At 48.5% G+C, this 22,248-nt stretch overlaps 1 protein-coding gene across 3 annotated transcripts in view; it reads right to left on the reverse strand.

Annotated features, from left to right (window-relative positions):
* Positions 1-1,168: 1,168 nt before the first annotated feature.
* PLEKHM3 (pleckstrin homology domain containing M3) overlaps positions 1,169-22,248 on the reverse strand; it is a 131,616-nt gene continuing 110,536 nt past the window's right edge. For all 3 annotated transcript variants that reach the window (XM_038766591.1, XM_038766592.1, XM_038766590.1), the window contains one exon: positions 1,169-2,587. In XM_038766591.1, the coding sequence (XP_038622519.1) occupies positions 2,410-2,587 (178 nt within the window). In that variant the 3' untranslated portion in view covers positions 1,169-2,409. The remainder of the gene's footprint in view (positions 2,588-22,248) is intronic.

Raw genomic sequence — 22,248 nt, forward strand, 5'->3', positions numbered from 1 at the left:
GGTGTAATGTGATTTTGAAGTTGGATGCTCCAGTTCCCTGGCATTATTTACCAGTTACAGGAATTCCCAGGGCTGCCAACTGTATACCAGCCTGTTTTGGCAGGGAGGGAAAGACCTGTTGGCCCTGAAGCCCTGTCTGAATGTCCAGCTAGAGAGGGACATGGACATGGAGAAGATGGCCAAGGGTCACAGGGGCCGGAAAGGAACAGGGTACCCTTGGACATCCTCTTACCAAGGCTCTCCCAAGTGGGAAACTGTAAACTAAAGGTGGTGCCATCTCCTCTGGGGCTCCCACGACTCAAGGTTCAGGAAGAAATGCTGGGCTTAGAACAGGCCCAGCCCGGCCCAGCCTGGCTTCCTGAAACACTGGCTCCCAGACACTCTTCCAGATGTGATGTGGCGGAAGCCGACAGCGAGGGGCAGGGATGGGAGAGCGGAAGGGGAAAGGGAGCTGGGGAGAGGGAAGACAGAGACGGAGAGGAAATCTGACCCATGGGACGGGCGCTTCTTTGGGGAAAATCTCTGTTCTGCTTCCCTCTCGGGAATGGGAGGATTGCCACACACTTCCAAAATGGGAGAAAATCCAACTGCCTGCTTTTTTGGGGTTTTTTTTCCCTCTTTTCTTTTGGGTGTACCATATGCCAGGGGTCCCTACCCTTAGCCGGGGTCCCTACCCTACCTCACGCATGAAAGGCACCTGCTCTTTTTCACTTCGGGCCCAGGCCCTGGCTGACCAGACCGGAACTTCTCAAGCAGTGAGCTCAAAGCTGCTGAGTCTTCCCAGCCAGCTTGTGAGGAAGGATCCTGTCCCAACCACAAAGCTGCGGGTGGGACTCAGGAGCGATGTCCCATCCTGTCCCTTGGGGAGAAAGAGATGTGATGCCTCTGAGGTGGAGAGATGGAAATGTGGGGACCCCCAACTGCAGCAAAAAGGGGATGGGACAGAGGGGATAAAGGCATAATCGCACAGTGGTCGGGGCCCCAGCTAATGCCTTCTATTGGGAATTCTGCTCCAGGGTAAATGGGTTTAGCCGGTGTAGGGATAGTGAGCCCTCACAACAGCACGGAAGCCTGCTGGTGGGCTACCGGCTGACCCAGCCCTCTGGACAGGCTACGCTGGCCCTTCCAATGACCCCATGGTGGGAAACCCATCTTAGGAGCCAGCAGCAAAGTGCTTCATCGATTTATTTTATTCTCCTTATTTTCATAAACAGCTTTTACTCTGCTAGCTGGCATCCCTAACTTTGTTGTTTTTTCATCCCCATCTTGGAAAATCCCGCACTAAGGCTGTTTGACTAGGCTCTCACTCTCTCTACTGCGAAGTAGGCTCGTTCACAAATTTTCTCTTCCCCAAACGTGAAAGCGGAATTGATTTGCTCTGACGGATGACCGAAGTGGAGGCTGATTGCGGCTACCATTCCTCGCCTGACATCGAGAGAAAGCACATCCCAGAGAAAGTGGCCAGGGTGGCCGATTCTCCTGGAAGAAATCGTCTTTGTATAGCGTACGTTCCTGGGGCAACGCATTATTAGCCAGGCTATTAGATGCAGCGGGGAGTAAAACGCGGATACTTCCTCCCAGGTCAGGTCTAATCTGATTATAAGTAATTCACCTGCTTTGAAGACCCAGGCACTTTGAAAACCGCACTTCCCACGGAAAAAGACTCTAAATTACATTACGATAGAGAGCCCCTGTCCCTGTGGGATACTCTTGAGTAAACAGACCTGAAAACAGTTTTTCGTGGAAATCTCTTCTATTCTCAGTGACAAAGTCTTCGCTGTTGTTTTGAGAAAGGTGCCTGCTGCTCTTCCCACTAGGCCTCGAGGCAGAAGACCCGCTCTGCTGGCAGGCCTAGCAAGTGGGTCCAAGTCCCCACCGAATGGGATATGCCATCGGGTTGACGGCCCCTTCGGTGGGGACCCGGCGAGGCCACAGAAAGAGGGACTGGAGAGGCTGATCTGGAAGTGGGATGGGAAAGAATCCCGGCAGACCCTAGGGCGAGCCCTGGAATTTGGGGAACTGCCCAGGAAATTCCAGGATGGGGACCCCCACCTCGTGACAGAGATGTTCTGTGGCAAAGCTACTCTCCACCAAAGGAAAACAAAAACCCGCATAAACGACCCCATCGGCAGGGACTGTTTCTGCCTACGGTGGGGAGGGAGGGTGGCTAAAGAAATCCAGGAGCTGAAAAGCAGCTGTGTGTAAACATTTCGCTTTAGACGGCGCAGCTGAGCATCTCGTTCAAACGTGTTGGACTCTTGGAGGTTTTCAAGCCCCTCCGGCTTTCAGACAAGATCGGCCGAGCCCAAGACGTCCTCTTCCTAAAGCATCCGTCCGGTTGGCTAAGAAGCAATTCGAAAGCGATCGGCTCAGTGGGCGGCTCCCTCCGCCGCCTCGGCCGGCCGCCAGTCATGTGTTGGCGTAGGACAGCTCGAACATGTTGCAGGACTCCTCGAAAGCATCGTCCATGTTCAGCCTCCTCCAGAAGGACTTCTGCTTCTTCTGCAGCTCTCGGCGGACACACCGGGGGCAGGGGACGGATTTCACCTTGCACTCGGCGTGGAAGACGGCACCGCAGCTCTCACACCTGCAAGACCCGACCAAGGAGACCAAGTCATTCGTTCATTCAATCGCATCTATTAAGGGCTTACTGCGTGCAAATCGCTTGGGAGAGCACAAGTGAGCAAGAGGCGGCTATTTGCCGAGGACACCGCGGGTTTCAAGTCATTTCAGAGGGTCCGGAAGCTCTCTGGGGGGCAGTGAACATTTCTGCCTGGTTTACTGTCTTGAAATCTATCCATTGGGCGTGACATAACGGAGAGAGCCCAGGCCTGGGAGTTAGAAGGACCTGGGTTTTAATCCCAGCTCTGCCACTTGTCTGCTGTGTGACCTTGGGCAAGTTACTTCACTTCTCTGTGCCTCAGTTCTCTCATCTGGAAAATGGGGATGGGGATTGTGAGCCTTATGTGGGACGGGGACTGTGTCCAATCTGATTACCTTGTATTCATTCAATCGTATTTACTGAGCACTTACTGTGTGCAGAGCACTGAACAAAGCGCTTGTCTACCCCAGCGATTGCTACAGTGCCTGGCACATAGTAAGCACTTAACAGATACCACAATTATTATTATTAGTTCTAATAAAAATAAGAATAATAATGATGATATTTGTTAAGCACTTACTATGTGCAAAACACTGTTCTAAGCGCTGGGGGGATACAAGGTGATCAGGTTGTCCCATGTGGGGCTCACAGTCTTAATCCCCATTTTACAGATGAGGGAACTGAGGCACAGAGAAGTTAAGTGACTTGCCCGAAGTCACACAGCTGACAACTGGTGGAGCTGGGATATAAACCCATGACCCCTGAATCCAAAGCCCGTGCTCTTTCCACTGAGCCACTCTGCTTCTCTCAATTATGTCTTCCAATCACTTAGCACGATACTCTGCACACAGTAAGCACTCAATAAATACCACTAATTGACTGACTGATAAATCATTGCATGACCAGAGGCAGAACATGTTAGTTCTAGTTTGAAACTAGACTGTAAGCTCACTGAGAAGCAGCGTAGCATAGTGGATAGAACCCGGGACTGGGAGTCGGAAGGTCATGGGTTCCAGTCCTGGTTCCACCACTTGTCTGTTGTGTGACCTTGGGCAAATCACTTCTCTGTGCCTCATTTATCTCATCTGTAAAATGGGGATTGAGACCGTGAGACCCACATGGGACCGGGATTGGGTCCAACTCGATTTGCTTGTATCATCCTTAGCGCTTAGTACAGTGCATGGCACAGAGTAAGCGCTTAACGAATGCCATCATCATTATTATGGGCAGGGAATGTGTCTGTTATATTGTTATACTGTACTCTCCCAGGCGCTAAATACAGTACTCTGCACAGTTAAGTGCTCAATAAACACTTGACCTGACTTGGAAAGAGGGCTACTAGGGAGGATTCCCTGTTTTTGTGTCCTAAGACCCAAGTTCAGAGACCCTAGGGGAAAAGAGCTATTTCATTCAGGACAGCTTGTGGCTACTGACTTTCCCCTCAGGGTATTGTAGGAAACTGGAAGTCTCATTTCTTCATCTGTAGAACAGGAAATCACTGCTATCTACTTGTAAGGGGGTGGAAAATAGTCTCTTAAAAAAAAAGGCCTGGAAAGTACACTGTATGGAGCAATTTCTTTTTTCTCTCTTATCCTTCCTCTCGAAGAAGGGAAGCTGAGATGAGCTGCAAGGGCAGAGTGAGAATCAAGGGGTGAGAGGACTTGGTGGTAGGGCCATGATCAGGGCTATATCCTGACCCCTTCTTGCTTGTAAACTCCTTGTGGGTAACGAACATGGCTACCAACTCTGTTGTAATAATAATAACAGTGGTAGTCGTTAAGCACTTACTATGTGCCAGGTACTGTCGGGTTGGACGCAGTCCTGGTCCCAAGTGGGGCTCACAGTCTCAATCTCCATTTCAGATATGAGGTCACCGAGGCACAGAGCGGTGCAGTGACTTGCCCCAGGTCACACAGCGGACAAGTGGTGGAGCAGGGATTAGAACCCATGACCTTCTGACTCAGACCTGTGCTCTCTCCACTCCGCCATGCTGCTTGTTGTACTCTCCTGAGTGCTTAGTACAGTGCTCTGCGTAAGGCACAATAAATGCCACTGATTGATTGACCCCTTTTGGGTGGGCCAAGGGACTTAAGGTGCCTTGGAGTCGGGGTTGGGTGGACAGAGAGGGAGTAGGGGGTGAGAGGAGGGGAGAGCGAGGCAAGCCCAGCTTCAGCACACATTCCTGACACCGTCAAGGAAACTTATCAAATTCCCTCCTTCCCTCTGCCCCCTTCCTTCCCTGTTAGTCAGTGATTACCCACCTGCAAAGCACCAGAGGTCAGCGGCTGCTAATGAGGGTAATTCGGTAGGGCCACTCCCTATCTGCACTGATAGCCAGGGCCAGGGCCAGGGCTAAGAGGAAGGGGGAGGAGGGGCTGGGCCCGTATTTATGGAAACCAACACCCGCAGGGCCAAGGAGCGACCCAAGTGCACCTGTTCCTGCCAGGCAAAGGTCAGCAACTGAGAAATGGAGGAGATAAAGAGAAAGATTTCACACCAGAATCAAATCCCGTTTTCGGGCCGTTTGTAACCTAGGATAAAACGCAGGGACCCAGAGATGCAAAAATGAGCCTCTTCTCCTCTGAGGACCGGCGGCTATTTTCCCCTCCTGGAAGGGTAAAAAGAGCAAGATGGGAAGGGAGGGGCGGAGGGAGGAAGAAGAAGATGGACAGACGATGTTCTCCTGAAGCAGGATGGGCTCTTCTGGAAATCACAATGCAATATAAAGAAAGATGGGTAGCAGTGTGGCCAAGTGGCCTGGGAATCAAAGGACCTGGGTTCTAATCCTGCCTCTGCCACTTGCCCGCTGTTTGACCTAGGGCAAAGCACCTAACATCTCTGTGCCTCAGTTTCCTCACCTGGAAAATGGGGAAGCAATACCTACCCGCCCTCCTACTTAGACTGTGAGCCTCATGTGGGACAGGGACTATGACTGATCTGATTAACTTTTATCCACCTCCGTGCTTAGAACACTGCTTGGCACCTAGTGAGCACTTAACAAATACCATAATGAATTATTACTATTATGCCACTTGTGCCAGAGAACCTGAAATGGAATGGAATGACACTGGGAATATTAGGTTGATTCCATTCCGAATTTCAGCCGAGTAGTTATACCAGGACTGGCGCTACCTCCCCTGTGTGGCTAATTTCTGTTTCACTTTCCTTTCCCCAAGAGCGGAAACATTTTCATACCAGTATTACTGCAGAACGTCTGTTCTAGAGTCCTGATATTAATGCTAGAAACCACGCTAACCCAACTTGGTTTGGAATTTTGAGGAAAATACAAAGATATTGTCCAGATGATTAGTTAGTGAATTTGTTTACACAAATTTTTTTTTAAGTGACAGAGGTAAATGGAGTGATTCCGTAAGTGAGCTGTAAAAACTTAGAAACCAGGAAAAAGAACCTTCATCTGATTACCATAAATAATTTGTGAAACCGGGGATGCCTTATCAAGGAGTCAGTCAACAACTCAAAGGTATTTTCTGAGTGCTTACTATGCGCAGTGCAAAGAGGCTTGTGAGATTGAGCCACACCAGAGCGTGTCCCAAGATCGATGAGGAAATCGAGAAAGAAGAGGGATGCTTTGGAGTATCGGATGTCATCCCTGGATCTGATAAACAGCCGACCCAGTCCGACTGTTTCCAACAAAACATCTCTGAAACCATCGAGTATTCCGAGTTTTGCCTCGATACCTCTAGTTTTCCTCTCTAGTAACCCACTATGGATTGCTCATCAGGAGATTTATCCAGTGAACGGAGTTATCAATGATGGAGAACCAATCAAGTAATCGATGGCATTTATTGCGCAATTACTTTGTGCAGGGCACTGTGATGAGCATTTGGGATAGTACAATACAATAGAGTTCACAGACACCACCCCTGCCTTCAAGGGGTTTACAGTTTACTGGGGGAAGACAACCACAGAAACAAATTCCAGATAGGGGAAATGGAGGAATATAGGATACGAAAATAAGTGGCCCGTACAGGGATCCAACCCGTCACTTCAACATTTTGCTCTAATCCACTGAGCTCCCTGATAGATACCGAGGAAGCGGGTTGGCCTAGTGGAAAGAACCCGGGCTTAGGATTCAAAGGGCCTGGGTTCTAATCCTGGCTCCGCCAACTCCTTGCTGTGCTCTGTTGCCTCGGTTTCCTGAAATGTTAAATGAAGATTCAGTACCTGTTCTCCTTGCTACTTTGACTGCGAGCCCCAGGTGGGACAGGGACTGCATCCAACCTGATTAACTTGTACCTACCCCAGGACCTGACACATAGTAATCGCTTAACAAAAAAATAATGAAGGGTGAGCTTTGGTCCTGGGATTTCAGAACGCAGAACCTAAACAGAGAAATTGATTCTAGTGCTAGTGGCTTGTCCCACACCACTTGCCCTCTCTGATCCCTGCCAGTCGTATGCCTGCTGGGGAACTAAATTGCACTCAGAGAGTTGGTGGCAGGGGTGGAGGGCTCATTTCACGGGCACTCTTTGCCAGCTACAGGCAGAACAGGGATCAGATCCCAGGTCTCCTGATTCCCAGAGCATCGCTCTTTCCAAACCCCTCTTGAACCTGCCGATACGTTTCTCCTCCATGACGGGGTATGAAAGAGAGCAAACTGAGACAAAGTCCATGTATAGACAGGTGAATCAGGCGCCTCTAAGAAGCAGTGATCAATTCATTGGCCCGATTCATGGTATCTACTGAGTGCTAATTCTGTGCAGAGTACTGTGGTAAGCGCTTGGGAGAGGGCAGTAGAATTAGCAGACACGTGCCCTGCTCTTGTGGAGCTTGCACTGAATCTGTCAGTGCAATAAGGAACCAATAAGGTGGAGAGCTACCTGACCCCTCAGGATTGCTCCTTCCATAGTTTTTCCCCACATCCCCCCGCCGGGCTGTTTAGGGAGGTGAGCAAAGGTCAGGCCAACGGCAGAGGGAAGTTGGGGAGGCTGAAGGTGGGGTGGTGTGTATGGGAGGGGCGGGTAAGGCTTTTATAGCCCTCTGTCTGGTTAGCATCTGCAGCCTGGCTGTGCTACCCTCCGCCATCCACCATGCCCGTGCCAACAGAATTGCTCTACGGGTTCGGGGTGAGCGGGTGGGTTGAAATATGGACCCCCTTTTCTCTCCCCCTCTAACCTCCTTTTGTCTTTCAAGGTCTGCGGGTGGCAGACCTCTTTTAGACTGTGAGCCCACTGTTGGGTAGGGACTGTCTCTATGTGTTGCCAATTTGTACTTCCCAAGCGCTTAGTACAGTGCTCTGCACACAGTAAGCGCTCAATAAATACGATTGATTGATTGATTGATTGATTGACCTCGAAAGGTGATTTGTCCAGCCATGGACTTCACCCTCCGATCACCTGTATTCCCGGGCCTTTAGGGATCTAAGTGCTTTGGGGTTGTGAATGCTCTGCCGCTAATAAAAAGGGTAACACTTGGATCTTTGTTAGATGACGACACAAAAATCCAGCAGTGAAGAGGGCTCTGTCGTCACTTAAAAATAGATTGGGACTTGGGTTTGGAGAAAGGAAAGAAGAAAGAGATACGGCCTTTTCAAGTAACTTTTTTAGGCACCGAGGCACGGAGAAATGTTGAAACACTTTTAATTTCTAGTAAGAGTTGGCCAATGGGAACAGCTGCTGAAAAACACCCACCCTTTGGTAAGAAGATCGATCCCTTATCTGTGTAAGTAAGTCAAACACAACAGATATGGCTTCCTCAAACTAAACTGGCTGAGAAAAGATCAATGAAAAACAATGCCACACTTGTGAGGGCATATTTTATCAGTAGACTACCACCAAGTACATGCAAATTGTGTCCCATTCATAGGAAGGATGTTCTGATGCAGAAGTGAAAAGTCACAAACTGTCTTAATAAAGTTCTATATACCTTTCCTATTTTGGACTTAATAATAGTAATGATAATAATGGAATCTGTTAAACTCTGGTGTTTCCCCTACCTGTAACTTACTTTAATTTTTTTTAAATGGTATTTGTAAAATGCGTACTACGTGCCAGGCACTGTACTAATAAGTTTGGACACAGTCCACGTCCCACATGGGCTCACAGTCCTGATCCCCGTTTTACAGATGAGATAACTGAGGCACAGAGAATTTAAGTGTCTTTCCTAAGGTCACACAGATGACAAGTGGTGGACTCGGAATTAGAACCCAGGTCCTTCTGACTCTCTGGCCAGTGCTCTTTCCACTAGGCCAAGCTGCTTCTCAATCAATCAATCATATTTATTGGGTGTTTACTGTGTGCAGAGCACTGTACTAAGCACTTAGGAAAGTACAGTATAATAGAGTTGGTAGACACTTCCCTGCCCATTAACTGGGGAGTCGCCCCTGCCCTGCCTCCACTGCGGCCTGGTTCCCCTCCCCAACCCCTCCGCTCCCTTCCCCCATTCATTCAATCGTATTTATTGAGCACTTACTGTGCGCACAGCACTGTACTAAGCGCTTGGCAAAGTACAATACAACAATAAACAGTGACATTCCCTGCCCACGGGGAGCTTACAGTCTAGAGTAGGGGAGACAGACATCAATACATATAAATAAAATGACAGATTTGAACATAAGTGCTGGGGCTGGGATGGGGGAAGAGCAAAGGGGGCAAGCCACTGAGTGTGGCTCAGTGGAAAGAGCCCGGGGTTGGGAGTCAGAGGTCATGGGTTCTGATCCCAGCTCCGCCGCTTGTCTGCTGTGTGACTTTGGGCAAGGCACTTCACTTCTCTGGGCCTCAGTTACCTCCTCTGTAAAATGGGAATTAAGACTGTGAGCCCAATGTGGGACAACCTGATTACCTTTTATCCCCCCCAGCTCTTAGAGCAGTGTTTGGCACATAGTAAGCACTTAACAAAAGCCATCATTATTAAGTCAGGGCAAGGCAGATTGCCGACACTACTACCAATCCTGCTACTCTGACTCAGGCAGATTGCCAGGTGGCATTGGGGGGACCGAGGTAGGAGGAGCCTTCCTGTTAGAAAGCTCTGTAGTTGACCTTCGGGAATAGCAGGGATGGGAGGGAATCGGCCCTGCCAGAGTGGGGCTGGGACTTCAGCTGCTTTTCCAGGAGCAGCAGTGGGCTGCTCTGAGCCATCTAGATCCTCCTTTTTTTTTTTTTGATGGCAATTATTAAGCGCTTACTATGTGCAAAGAACTGTTCTAAGCGCTGGGGAGGTTACAAAGTGATCAGGTTGTCCCACAGGGGGCTCACAGTCTTAATCTCCATTTTACAGATGAGGTAACTGAGGACCAGAGAAGTTAAGTGACCTGTCCAAAGTCACACAGCTGACAAGTGGTGGAGCCGGGATTTGAACCCATGACTTCTGACTCCAAAGCCTGTGCTCTTTCCACTGAGCCACGCTGCTCCTTTTATTTTATGGTATTTGTTAGGTGATTACTAAGTGCCAGGCACTGTCCCAACGGCTGGGGGAGATACAAGCTGATCAGGTTGGACGAAGTCCCTGTCCCATCTGGGGCCGCAATCTTAATCCTCATTTCACAGAGGAGGGACCTGAGGCCCAAATAAGTGAAGTGACTTCCTCAAGGTCACTCAGCAGCTGCTTTCCACTCTGCTTCTTGGCTGAAAGCCCACAGGGGCTGTCGATTGCTCTTATCCTATCCCGTCTGGATTACTGTATCAGCCTCCTCTCCGATCTCCCATCCTCCTGTCTCTCCCCTCTTCAATCCATAATTCACACCGCTGCCCGGACTGCCTTTGTCCAGAAACGCTCTGGGCATGTAACTCCCCTCCTCAAAAATCTCCGGTGGCTACCAATCAACCTACGCATCAGGCAGAAACTCCTCACCCTTGGCTTCAAGGCTGTCCATCACCCCTCCTACCTCACCTCCCTTCTCTCCTTCTACAGCCCAGCCCGCACCCTCCGTTCCTCTGCCGCTAATCTCCTCACCGTGCCTTGTTCTCGCCTGTCCCGCCGTCGACCCCCGGCCCACGTCTTCCCCCTGGCCTGGAATGCCCTCCCTCCGCACATCTGCCAAGCTAGCTCTCTTCCTCCCTTCAAGGCCCTACTGAGAGCTCACCTCCTCCAGGAGGCCTTCCCAGACTGAGCCCCCTCCTTCCTCTCCCCCTCCCCCTCCTCTCCATCCCCCCCGTCTTACCTCCTTCCCTTCCCCACAGCACCTGTATATATATATGTTTGTACATATTTATTACTCTATTTATTTTACTTGTACATATCTATTCTATTTATTTTATTTTGTTAATATGTTTTGTTTTGTTCTCTGTCTCCCCCTTCCAGACTGTGAGCCCACTGTTGGGTAGGGACCGTCTCTATATGTTGCCAACTTGTACTTCCCAAGCGCTTAGTACAGTGCTCTGCACACAGTAAGCACTCAATAAATACGACTGAATGAATGAATGAATGATTGTCCCTCCCTTCTCAGCCCCACAGCACTTACATCCATATCTGTAATCATTTATTTCTATTACTGTCTGTCTCCCGCCCTCCCAGACTGTAAGCTTGTTGTGGGCAGGGGTTGTATCTATTTAGTTATACTGCACTCTCCCAAGCACTTAGTACAGTACTCCGCACACAGTAAGCACTCAATAGATATGACTGACTGACTGATGGGATGGAGAAGTAGGTGCAGCCTTGGGAGCAATCGATTCACCGTTTTTTATGGAGCGGAGTGCAGTGCGCTGGACTGGGCACTTGGGAGAATCCAATCCAACAGAGATGAAAGACACGGTCCCCTGCCCACCCGGAGCAGACACAATTGGGACCCTCATTCAGTTACCCAGGAGTGGAGCCGTTCCGGTCAGAAATAGTTGTTTTTTCTCCTTTCTCTAGGAACTGGGCTCTGGTTCAGCAAAAAGAATGGAAAATACGCAGTTGCCCTCCAACCGGGCTTAGACGGGTCAAGGTAGATGGCGAGGAGCGTGGCCTCGGGGAGAGAGCCCAGGGTTGGGAGTTGGGAGACCTGGGGTTCGAGACCCAACGCTGCCACGGATCCGCTGTGTGACTTTTGGGCAAATCAAAGCCAATCAATGGTACTTACTGTGTGCTCTCTGGGCCTCAGTTTCCTCATCTTTAAAAAGGGGTTGAGAGAGAATGGGAGCCCCAGTCTGGTTATCTTGTTATTCACCCAATACTTACCAAAATAAGTGCTTTGTGAATGCAACAATGACTAGGAAGTGAGACTAGACTACTTAATTCTGCCAGAATAGTAATAATAATAATAAGAAGAAGAAGAATGGTGTTTGTATGTAATGGGTATAGCGTTTACTATGTGCCAGGCAGAATACAGCTATACCTGGACAGATCTCTGCCTACCAAATCCAGACCGGCTGGACGCAGCCGGGAAGCAAGCAATATCATTTCACGGCCTCGATCCCAGGGTAGCGGGGACTGCCGAAGGACAGTCTGGACTCCAGCAGCCAGGCTTGGAGCCAAGTGCTGCTACACTGACGATCGATCGTCTGCTGCTCTCTCAACTCACTCCGACAAGCTAGGGCACTGAAAAGGGGGCCTCCGAACCACGAAGGTGGGTCGCCGTCAGTCTCCCGGAGGATGAAGACATCTGCAGAGAATGTCCGCAGGACACCTTAGTGGAACACGGAGCCCCGTCTACGTACTGCAGTGAAGAATATTATCTATGGCAGACCATCACTCTCCCCACCTTTAAAACTTTATTAAAAGCACATTTCCTCCAAGAGGCTTGCCCTAACAAAGCCCTTACTTCCTCTTCTTCCACTCCCTTCTGTGTCACCTTTGCACTTGGATTTGCTCCCTTCATTCACCCCTCCTCACCCCCACAGCACTTATATAAAAATCCATAATTTATTTATTGACATTCAGGTCTGTCTTCCCATCTAGACGGTTAGCTCGCTGTGGGCAGGGAACGTGTTTACCAACTCAAGCGCTTAGCCCAGTGCTTTGCTGTATGTAAGCACTCAAAAAATACAACTGATTGATAGATTTGTCAGCTGAGCACTGTGTACTGAGCACTGGACTAAGCGCTTGGGAGAGTACATTATAACAGAGTTGGTAGACACGTTCACTGTCCACAAGAAGCTTACTCCTCTCCCGTTAGACTTCCTAGTTCCCAATGGCTCAGTCATCATTTGCCAATCTCTCCATCGATGGCATTTACTGAGCGCTTACTGCATGCAGAATACTACAATAATACAGAAGACACTTCCTCTTCCAATGGTTCAAAAACATCTCCCTCTCCATTAGGACCACAAGAAGCCATACAGAGATTTTTCTCTTTCATTCTCGGGATGGGATAGTGCTTTACGCTTGCAGAATGCACAGACCTTTACAATTCAAAACTCTCTTTGTGTCTCCTTGTTATTCAAAAATGGGCGAATCTATTTCTAGGAAGTTTACAAGGGATTTAGAAATCTGAATAGCTAACAAAACCTTCATGAAAACACAGCAGGACAGGGAAGCAGACATATTCCTTGGCCCAATGTGATTTTTAAAAAGATCATTTTTACCCAATATGCTAATTACATTTCCAATGCTTTAGTCATCCGCCTGTCATCAATACAGGCCACCAAAAATCAGGTTAAAAATGTTAACTGTAGGCAAAATGACCTTCAAAGGACTCTGAATATTCTCCATTTCTATGAACGAGAGCCGCAAGCAGTCACGAGTGGCTAACGGCTAGCAGACAACTGTTCATCGATACTCTCAGATCCCAAGACAGTTGAAGTTGGACCCATCTTAAAAATAAAATAAAATAAAACCCAAACGGTCCAAAAGGAAATTCACGTATAACTCGCACGCCCACTGAAATTGTCACAGTTGCTTAGGAATGAGCCCGAGTGCATTCAGAGTGGACGGGGGATTCCAGCAAGAGAGCCTCGGGCTGTCCAAACTTGTGTAGCCGTTTTCCCTAGTCTGCAGTTTTACGTTCCATCATCAGACAGTGTTTATTCTATTTATCCTTGGCGTTTCACCCTCTTCCCGCTCTGTCAAGGTAGGTCCGTGTGCTTGGAATCCGTGACTGAAGGCCTGAACATAAAAAATCCATGGTGATCTTCCAGAAAGTGGGATTCTGGTTACCCGTGGTCACCGGGCCAGGGCAGTGGCAGCAGGGGGAGGGAGCAGGGCTGAAAAGGGCACTGGCCACTCGGACTCTGAGAGAGACGGGCTCTTGGACCCTACCAAGATCAGCTTCTGGAAAGAAGGCTCTAAAAGCCAGAAAACCAAAACTCTGGAAAACTAGAAAAAGAGCTCCTTCAGGACCAGGTGAAGAAAGAGCCTGGAGATGTCCAATCTCCCCTTTTCCCAGTTCTACAACACAAAACAATTCATTTCAGAACATACTGCTCAGTTTGAAAAGTCAACACTTTTTGTATGGAAAGGTAAATACTCTTTCTCTTCCCCATTGTGTAATCCAGTTACTTATTTACAGTCCCATGGGGGAAAAACACACACCAAAAGATGACCTAAAAGATGTCATAATAATTATATTATTAGTGTAGTTAGTGCAGGTAAAGCTTGAATTTGGGACACAATGAGACGCTAAAGGTTAACAGGAATGGACTAGGCGATCCTGAAACTGAAGGAGGGTTTGGAGGAGTCACTTCTGAGGCCGCTGGGCCCACTTGAACCCGAGGTGAAGGCCATGCAAGAGCCTTGTGCTTCCCTCCATTCTCACATCTGAGCCAAACCATCTCAGACACGCCGCCAAGAAAACAAGACCCAGCACGTAATGATGTAGGCCCAGGTCTGTGAACATGGTCCCGGCTTCCCAGGGGGCTCCTCTCACACTTCCAAGGTCAGAATCTTTGGACTGGGTTTTCACCGGCCCTCATCAGCCCTGTTGTTTTGTCCAAGAATTCCAAATTTGAGAAGAGCCCCATGTACAAGAGAAGCAGAGGGGCTTGATAGAAAGAGCCCGAGCTTGGGAGCCAGAGGTCGTGGGTTCTAATCCCAGCTCCGCCACTTATCAGATGTGTGATTTTGGGAAAGTCACAACTTCTCTGGGACTCAGTTACAGTTTACTCATCTGTAAATTGGGGATTAAGACTGTGAGCCCCATGTGGGACAACCTGATTACCTTATATCTACCCTCGTGCTTGGAACAGTGCTGGGCACATAGTAAGCGCTTAACAAATACCATCATTATTATTATGATTATTACTACTGTTCTTATAAAATTGCCCACATAAATAATGCTGCTCCCAGCTGGTCACTCAAGGCTAACCAAGTTGCACATCTTTTGAAAGTGGGATACTTAACCCTGAACTCTCCACCCCTGCTTAAGGGGGGGGGGGGGGGGGATTTTAGAAGAGTGTAACAACAACAACAAAAAACCAACACCACCACAGACTGGCCATTTAAAATTCGAGGAAGTGTACAAAACCAGAGTTTTGGGAGTTAAGACGGCTTTTCTTTTCTTTTCCTAAATTAGCCTATAGAATACTTAAACCCAGCAGGAGAGACAGGGGTGCTCACCACTCCCTGCCCTACCCAACCCAGCTCTTCCTTGAGGCACCTGAGATATCAGCTCTCCTGCTACTACGCCCGGGCCCAGCCCTCAAAAGTGTTGAACCAGGTCTCCGCTAAGTCTTGACTCCTTTCCCCCTGTCTCTGTATGAGTCTGCTCATCTCCTTCAACAGCCCGAATGTGTCTGTGTTCATCCCTTCACTGCTGCGGGTGTTTCTGTCAACATCTCTCATTATGTCCCCAGTCCCACCTTCTCTGGAGCCCTGCTCTGCTATAATAATTATGGTACTTATTAAGTGCTTATTATGGGCCAGGCACTGTTCTAAGCCCTGGGGTGGATACAATCAAATCAGGGTGGACACGGTCCCCGTCCCATGTTAGGCTCTCAATCTCAATCCCCATTTTACAAATGAGGGAACTGAGGCCCAGGGAAGTCAAGTGATTTATCCAAGGTCACACAGCAGACGAGTGGCAGAGCTGGGATTAGAACCCATGACCTTCTGACTCCCAGGGCCATGCTCTTTCCAATGCTCCCTCCCCTCCTTGAAGTTTAGCCCCTTTCCCAGAATGAATGCCCCCTTGCTTAGCCCCCTTGGATAACATCCAAGTACCTGAGAAATAACATCTTTAGAGAGCCATGACATTCAAGTGAGAAAGTTCAATGTCGTGTTCCTTTCTTTCTTGGCTGGCAAATGGCATAACAGATAGGGCAGCTAAGAAGCTGTGGCAAACCAACTGTGTCCAGAGACATTCTGAAAAGCTTTGACACGTGTCTCAATCAGTGGTGTTTATTGAGGGCTTCTTGTGTGCTGAACACTTTACTAAGCACTTGGGAGAGAACGGAACGATAAAACAGAGTTGGCAGATGTGTTCCCCGCCCACAATGAGCTTACAGTCTAGAGAGGGCTAGTGACCCACTGGGCCACAACAATACTCTATGTGGCGGATTCACACTTCAAGAGTGAGTCTGCAAAGTTTCACCCAAGCACAGAGCAACTACTGTAATAGGCAAGTTTCTAACCACAATCTTGTAAAGGCCCAAAGTGCTCAAAGAATAGTCACGTTGTTCGTCTCCTTTTTAAGCCCTCATTTCCTCTACTGCCATTCTCTTCTAAGTCACCCTTGCCCTTGGATTTGCACCCTTTATTCACACCTCCCTTAGCACCGCAGCACTTATGCACGTATCTGTAATTTCTTTATATCAACGTCAAGCAATTAATCATATTTATTGAGTGCTTACTGGGTGCAGGGCACTGGACTAAGGAGAGTGAGTTGGTGGACACGTTCCCTGCCGACAGTGAGCTTACAGGCTAGAGGGGGAGATGGCCATTAATATAAATCAATAAATCAATAATAATAAATCAATATAAATCAATAAATTACAGCTGTGTACCTAAGTGTTGTGGGGCTGAGGGAGAGATGAATAAAGGGTGCATATCCAAGTGGTGAGGCACAGAGGAGAGGGAAAACAGGAAAGGAGGACTTAGGCAAGGCCTCTTGGAGCAGATGTATCTTCAATAAGGTTTTGAAGGCGAGGAGAGTGATAATCTGTCGGAAACAAAGAGGGAGGGCGTCCAGGCCAGAGTTGGGAATGTAGGCCAGAGGTTAGTGGTGAGATAGATGAGATCTGTCTCCCTCTAGACTGCAAGTTGCTTGTGGGCAGGGAACGTGACTACCAACTCTGTTCTACTGTACGCTCCCAAGTACTTAGTACAGGGCTCCACACACAGTAAGTACTCAACGCCCGTCCCCTCAAGAGAAGTCATGGGGTGAGGGTAGGTGCCTTCAAACCCTGGCTCCTAGGGGCACCCCGGACATTTGGGCGGTGTTGGCCAGGGCCACAGACCTGCTAATTAAGTGCACTGATTGTGTTTGCTCTGGAATTCTTTCCTCATCGGTTGGAATGTGCCCCCCGCCAGCGCCTGAGTGTGCTCGGCCCAGGCCGCTGCTTCCTGCAGGCCTCGCTCTGTTTGCACAAGGCCTGACCGAAATGAGGGCTGGGCAAACACTTCCCCGGCCTTCCTCTCCACGCCCCTGCCTCCACTTCCGGCCCCCCGAATTCCCCTGTGGGACCCTCGGCCCAACCTTCCCCTCGCCCTTCCTGAGCGCGGCTCCCGGGGGGCCCGGCGCTTTGGAGAGGTCGTTGCCCCCTCGGGCTCGGCCTTGGCCGCTGCATGAGGATCGAAGCAGGAGGGACATGCTCCTGGGGGGCAGGGGCGTGAGGGCCGCCCTCCTCCTCCTCCCCCAGGTCCTCCTCCTGCCCAGGCCTTCTTCCTCCCTCCTCCTGCCTCTCCTTCCCCCACCCGTCCTCCTCCCCTGTGCCTTCCTCCTCCTCTTCCTCCTGCCCCAACCCTGCTCCCCCATCCCCCAGGCCTTCCGCCTCCTGTTTTTTCTCCCCTGAGCCCTCCTCTCCCAGGCCTTCCTCCTCCTCCTTCCCCACCACCTTGCCTGGCCGCTGCCCGACTCTGGCTCATCCCCACAATGGGCAGGACCCCAGGGGCGCCGTGAGTGTCCTCTGCTTTCTAGGAGGTTTTTCCTTTCAGCTTTTCCTGGGGCTTCTCCGCCTCTGCCGGCGGCCCGCTCGCCCCAAGTGTTCGCTCTCTACATCTGAATGGTGTTTCACAAGGGCTATCAGAGGCCCCCCGAAAAAGGGCAAGGTCCCCATCCTTATCTGTGGGTTGGGGTAGGGATCCCCTTCTAATCCAGAGAGGCAGCATGGCTGAGTGGAAAGAGAACGGACTTGGGTGTCAGAGGTCATGGGTTCTAATCCCGGCTCTGCCACTGATCAGCTATGTGACTCTGGGCAAGTCACGTGACTTCTTTGTGCCTCAGTTACCTCATCTGTAAAATGGGGATTAAGACTGTGAGCCTCACTGGAACAACCTAATTACCCAATACTTACTCCAGCGCTTAGAACAGTGCTTGGCACATAGTGAACACTTAACAAATGCCATCATTATTACTATTATTTATTTCCCCAGGGGTAGGGCAGGGGTCCCCTGTCTCTATCCGGATGGTGGGGAAGGGGTCTCCCTCTCCATCCTGGGGATGGGGCATGGGTACCCGTCTATAGCCTACAGGTGGGGGAGATATCTCATCTCCTCTATCCCAGGGGTGGGGCGGAAGGGACGGCAAGGTAAAAGACAATGGGATTTGGTCAAACTAAGGTTATGTGAAATTTCCTTGGAACCGGCAGGCGTTTCTGTAGATTTTTTTTGAGCCGCTAGCAGGGTGGAGGAGGAGGGAGGAGGAAGGAGCCCTCTCAATCTGTTTTACAGTAAAGCCACACAGAGCTCTGTACTCGAACTCATGGAAAATACTGAATCCCATGAAATTGTTTGGTCGGAATCTTTGGGAAATTCAGAGCTAGGTTTATTCAACTGAAGATTTTTCATAATTAGTCCAGAGTATACAACAAGCAAAGGGAATCAGAGCAGTTACCATCTTCTCCCCTGCAATCTCCGTATCCTGATCGCCAATCAGTCTCTGATCTCTTGACCCATACTTCACTCATTGGCCCAAATCAGTCTTCTAAAATGATGTTCCACACGCCTCTCCCCACTCCTCGTAAACCATGGGAGCATGGTCATTCATTCCTTTCCACATGAAGCAGAAACTCCTGAACATTGGCTCTAAGCCACTTACACACCTCTCTTCCTCGTACTTATTTATCCATTCTCTTTCATTACACGCCCTACTCTCCTCATTCCTTCCAGCCAACCTGCTCACACACTGCCTCTTACTCATGGCCTTCACATCCTTCGCCCCCCCGGATTTCCCCATCTTCACAACCCTTCCCCAATTCAACTCACATCTCCCCACTTTAAACCACCCCACTTGAGCCTTTCCACACCACTTAGGCTGACTATAACTTCCTCCTAAACTGTAATTTATTAAAGGGTCTGTGACTTCTAATCTCCTTTAGATTGTAACCTAAGGATCCCCCCTAGACTGTAAGCTCATTGTGGGCAGGGAATGTGTCTGTTTACTACTGTACTGTCCTCTCCCAAACGCTTAGTACGGTGCTCTGCGCACAGTAAGCATTCAATAAGTGAATGAATGAATCATGTCTATTAATTTTATTGTGTTCTCCCAAGTGCTTAGGACTTTGCTCCTGGACATTCAAGAACTGGAACTCCCTCTCCCTTCGTAGCCAACAGCCCCTCTAAAAAGTCCTTCTGAAATAATAATGATGGTATTTGTGAAGCGCTTACTATGTGCAGAGCACTGTTCTAAGCGCTGGGGATCACATCTCCTCCACAAAGCCCTCCCAGAATAACCGCTAATTTTCTCACATTTTATTGCCCCAACTGCCACCTAAGTACTTCAGCACTGATACCCTCCCACTGTACTTTAAGTATATTTCCTGCAGACTGTAAGCTCCCTCTGGGCCAGGATCACAACTACCAACTTTATTGCATTATCCCAAGCACCTCAAACCCGAGCTCTGCACCTAGTAAGCACTCACTAAATACCCCTGATTGATCTCTTACATGCTCTATTACTTCCTTCATGTGTCATTTATTCACGTGTCTGTCTCTGCAGGATAGTAAGATCTACCATGTATACTAATTCTATTATACGCTCCCCAATGCTTAGCACTATGTTCTTCACAGGGAGAGTGCACAGTAAATACTACTATTTGATAAACTGACTGAGATTCAAGTCTTGCTTGGTTGCAAGTAACCGCTTCGTTGCTAGAAACCATGTTCATTTTCACGGTGACATTCGTTCATTCAGCACAACCAATCTTGATTTCGCTGTTGGACTGAGCGTTTGGTACTTGCGTTCCATAAGGGCTGTTGGTGTTATTGTGCCAGAGCACTTTGCAGTTGTCTTAGTTTTTCTGGGAGAAAAGTATGAAATCTTGATGGTTTCATTCATTCATTCGTTCATTCAATCGTATTTATTGAGCACTTACTGTGTGCAGAGCACTGTACTAAGCACTTGGAAAGTACAATTCAGCAACAGAGACAATCCCTACCCAACAATGGGCTCACAGTCTAGAAGGGGGGAGACAGACAACAAAACAAAGCAAGACAAGTAGACAGGCTTGCTATAAAGATTGCGATTTACCCTATTTTTTCAGGAAATATGATTTAAGAGGAAGTTGAATTCATAAGTAAAAATGATAATGATGGTATCAGTTAAGCACTTATTAGGTGCCAAGCACTGTTCTAAGCACTGGGGTAGATACAAGGTAATCAGGTTTTCCCACGTGGGACTCACAGTCTTAATTCCCATTTTACAGATGCATATTGTACTGAGGCACAGAGAAGTTAAGTGGCTAGCCCAAGGTCCCACAGGAGAGAAGTGGCAGAGGTGGGATTAGAACCCATGCTCTCTGACTCATCAATCATCATCATCAATCGTATTTATTGAGTGCTTACTATGTGCAGAGCACTGTACTAAGCACTTGGGAAGTACAAATTGGCAACATATAGAGACAGTCCCTACCCAACAGTGGGCTCAGCCCATGCTCTTTTCACTAAGCCAAGCTGTCATTACTAAGTCAGATCCATCCCCTGTGACTCGGCTAGTGTCGATAAAAAATGCTTGGAGAAAACTTCCATGGCACTGGTCCTAATATTTGGGAATAGACAATTTACCAGCCCGGACTTTCCCCTCTACATTCTAATTTATTATATACTGCTCATTCATAAACTATAGCTACTAAAACCCACTGATGTTTTAGGCTGTGCAGCTTCATTTGTGAACCACCTCCTTGGTGAAGAAATTAATTCCAGTTTCCCGATCCTTGGTGAATATTTTCTGAATGTCCACACTGCAGGAGAGGAGAGCTGTTTGGCTGCAAATGGCCAACAACAACCCAAGAAAGCAATATCTTTGGCTAATGCTTTCTGATGCACTGGTATGGAACGTTTGCCGGAGGGCTAGTCCAACATTAGGGTGCAGCGTGACTCAGTGGTTCTAATCCCGGCTCCGCCACTTGTCAGCTGTGTGACTTTGGGCAAGTCACTTAACTCCTCGGTGCCTCAGTTACCTCATCTGTAAAATGGGGATTAAGACTGTGAGCCCCAGATGGGACAACCTGATTACCTTGTATCTCCCCCAGCGCTTAGAACAGTGCTTTGCACATAGTAAGCGCTTAGCAAATGCTGACATTATTATTATTATTATTATTATCAATCAATCAATGATATTGAGTGCTTACTGTGCACAGAGCACTGTACTAGACTGCAAACTGGCCGTGGCCAGGGAATGTGTCTGCTATATTGTTATATTGTACTCTCCCAAGCACTCGGTACAGTCCTCTGCACACAGTAAGCGTTCAATAAATACGACTGACTGACCGACTGACTGTACTATGTATTTGGGAAAGTACTCCACAATAGAGTTGGTAAACGCGATCCCTTCTCACCAGGGGTTTACAGTCTTTGCGGGAGACATATTAAAATAAATAGGAGAGTATATAATAATAATAATAATAACAATTGTTAAGGTATTTGTTAAGTGCTCGCTATGTAACAGGTGGTACTAAATGCTGAGGTAGATATAAGCAAATTGGGTTGAACACAGTCTCAATCCCAAATGGGGCTTAGTCTCAATCCCCATTTTACAGATGAGGTAACTGAGGCACAGAGGAGTGAAGCAATTTGCCCAAGATCGCACAGCAGACAAATGGTGACCATATAATAATAATAATGATGATGGCATTTAGTACACCGCTTAGTACAGTGCTCTGCACACAGTAAACACTCAATAAATACGATTGAATGAATGAATGGATGAGTGGGGTAATAATAATAATGGCATTTATTAAGCACTTACTATGTGCAAAGCACTGTTCTAAGCACTGGGGAGGTTACAAGGTGATCAGATATAAGATAATCAGGTAGGACACAGAACCTGCCCTATTTGGGCTCCCATTCTAAGTAGGAGGGAGAAGAGGCACTGAATCCCCATTTTACAGATGAGCAGATAGAGGCACAGAAGGGAAGTGACTTGCCCAGGGTCGTTCTTTCCACTAGGCTAGACTGCTTCTCTACCACTGACTGATTGACTGATGGATCGATCAGCAAGAAGCAGAGGAGTGTCAGGGAGGGGGTTCAGAGCAGCCCCCAGCCGTGCGGCCAACAGCCAGGGAAACCTCATGGGGTGAGGGTGGGGATCTGTTTTCATTCATTCAAATGTATTTATTGAGTGCTTACTGTGTGCAGAGCACTGTACTAAGCACTTGGGAAGTATAAGTTGGAATAAT

Source organism: Tachyglossus aculeatus, chromosome 25 (genome assembly GCF_015852505.1).
Source record: "Tachyglossus aculeatus isolate mTacAcu1 chromosome 25, mTacAcu1.pri, whole genome shotgun sequence".
NCBI classification, from domain to species: domain Eukaryota; kingdom Metazoa; phylum Chordata; class Mammalia; order Monotremata; family Tachyglossidae; genus Tachyglossus; species Tachyglossus aculeatus.